The 2,500-nt window shown below is 34.0% G+C and overlaps 1 protein-coding gene across 2 annotated transcripts in view; it reads left to right on the plus strand.

Annotated features, from left to right (window-relative positions):
- The window catches only part of LOC122259894 (ankyrin repeat and SOCS box protein 12), an 8,809-nt gene extending 7,161 nt beyond the window's left edge, over positions 1–1,648 (plus strand). For both annotated transcript variants that reach the window (XM_043026881.2, XM_043026888.2), the window contains exon 7: positions 273–1,648. In XM_043026881.2, coding sequence (XP_042882815.2) covers positions 273–466 — 194 coding nt within the window. In that variant the 3' untranslated portion in view covers positions 467–1,648. The remainder of the gene's footprint in view (positions 1–272) is intronic.
- The last annotated feature ends 852 nt before the right edge of the window (positions 1,649–2,500 follow it).

Here is a 2,500-nt window from a genome sequence, read left to right on the forward strand (position 1 = left end):
TTGCCGGGTGGCACCATATGGTGCCAGTCATTTAATTGATTTAGGCCTAAGCATTTGAGAGCCCCAGCATTGTAACATGCAAAGCTGGAATGCCCCCATCGTGAATGGGTTAAAGATTGTGTCGGATGGTTTTGTTATTGTTCACCCACATTTCATAGTTACAATGCCATAGCTGCAATATTGTGTCTTGTGATACATAAAAGAGAATATATAATTCAAAGTATATAAACGTCCTTCTTCAAATCCTCAAACATTTTTCTCTTTTTATACAGGTTCCCCCAGAAGCTTGAAATCAATTTGCCGACACAAAATACGACGGCAGTTTGACAGAAAAAATCTTGATAAATTGACATGTTTAGATCTTCCCTCATGCCTCATTCCATATCTTAATTTTGAGGAATTTACAAAATATTCAAAAAGGACTGAAGAGAACACACATACAAAAATTGTGAAGAAAGAAGAGTAAAAAGAATGGTATAAGGTTTGTTTGTTTTATGTCAATAACAAAGGCTTTGGAATGTCAAAGCGGTGGATGCTGAGAAGGAAACAGGTGCATGGTAAGGAAATTATACCTGCTATAGAGTAATTATTATTTATTATTATTTATTATTTTCAGCTCTTGTGAGTTCTATGTTTTGTTATGACTATTTGTCTCTGCATTTTTTTTGAATGTTTTTGATATTTAGCTTTAAATTACTACAACTTAGTATTTATAGTTATGCATCATATTAAAATAAATAGATGCTTTTATGTTGCTGTTTATGTAAACATGAGCATCATGTTTATGTACATTTAGCTTTTATATGAATATTTATTTATTATTCCTTTGCCACAAGGATCTGCTGATCAGATCTCTCATATTGTTCAGTAAATATAATGCTATTGGATGACATTAAAAAGAACTTTTGTATATGCAATATGTTGACAAAGGTATGATCTCAGAGTAAGGTTTTATATTTTTAATATTTAATGCAAAATGTATATCTTTTATTTATTGTTCATGGTTGATTTATGAATACATGTTACAGCTTAATTATAAGTTTTTAAATCTGCTGGTCAGTGTAGTATTTAACTGCAAATCTAGTCAGAAGAAACAGTTTGATCTTCATTTAATTGCGAAGCAGTAGATATCATTATTTATGGTTAAGTTCTTATTTGTGCAATGAACTCTTTAGTTTCATAAATACAATCCAATGATTTACTGATTAAGATTTCCAACACTAATGACTAATAATTGGGTGGACACTAACCATTACTGTGATAGATTTTGATTAAACTTATGGTTTAAGGCTTCATTGTTTAAAAATCACAATTATTAAAGCTTATTTTTCTGTTTAAAAAAAAAATACTGTACATAGACAGATTGCTCAGGGAAGAATAACCTGTGACACTATTGCGGTTTCTGAGATTATCCAGTTGCGGTTGGTTCCATTGTCCTTTGAAGCACTTACGGTAGTTATTCACTTCTCTCTCCCTCCCACACTCGTACATATACACACAAAGACAATCACACAGATAGATATATATATTTATGTGATTTATGTACTAATTTTAGCTTTTACCATTTTTGTTATATTTAGTATATGGGCAGAGTCTACCCTTGGAAATTGATATTTTGTAATTTTTCAAATAAACATTAAATAGAGAATGGTAATTTATTTGTCACAGTATACCACTTGCTCAAGCCTAACATCAGAGTCCTACATCAACTGCAGGACTCTGCATGTTGTATTGGACACTCCCACTCTGTACTTAGCTGGTGCAGACAAACTGGTTTTATAGTACATGAGATTGAATGTAGGTTATTGTGAGTGGTCAATACCTTTTGAGGTACGACGACAGGGCTATTTTGGCTGTAAATGATTTAACCGCTGGGATATTTCAAATGCATAAGCCTAATACCTCGGGATTCTTGCCTGCACTGACCGCAGCCAAGCGTGTCACTCGGCGTACCAACATGGAGGATAGCCAAGACGAAATATTTTGTCCCCGGTGGCTGACGCTGCCACCACTTGACGTGATATCTTGTTAACGGGTCAAGTAACTCAGTTAATTTTCACTTACTCTAATCTTTAATTTTTGTGTTCCTGTTTTCCCCATCTTAATCATTTTATAGTCAATCTTCACATCAAAGAAGTGAGCTGTAAGCCATTTCATGGATGGAAACTCTCTGTAAAAGTCTGGTCCATGAATTTCCCTCCCTTCATATGGGTTGTGCTAGGTGTTTCTGCCTTCAGGTTCTACATTCTGGTATTTCTTATCTTATAATATAAAAACTTTTTTTTTCAGGGGAAGGGATGATTGGTACTTTAGGGTTGGTGGAAGGGGGGGGGAGGAGGATTTCTCTGTTATTGTAATCTTCTCTACTTTTTGGATGTAATTCTTAACTAGCAAGGTTGCACAAAGTGCCTCAGTTGATATTTCCAATTATGCTATTACACCCATTTCCTAAAACCTTTGAAACAGACTTCTCAGATTGAATATGTATATTTTCCATTCA

This window comes from Penaeus japonicus, unplaced genomic scaffold, assembly GCF_977035675.1.
Source record: "Penaeus japonicus unplaced genomic scaffold, GWHDUDI00000001_assembly GWHDUDI00000010, whole genome shotgun sequence".
Lineage (NCBI taxonomy): Eukaryota > Metazoa > Arthropoda > Malacostraca > Decapoda > Penaeidae > Penaeus > Penaeus japonicus.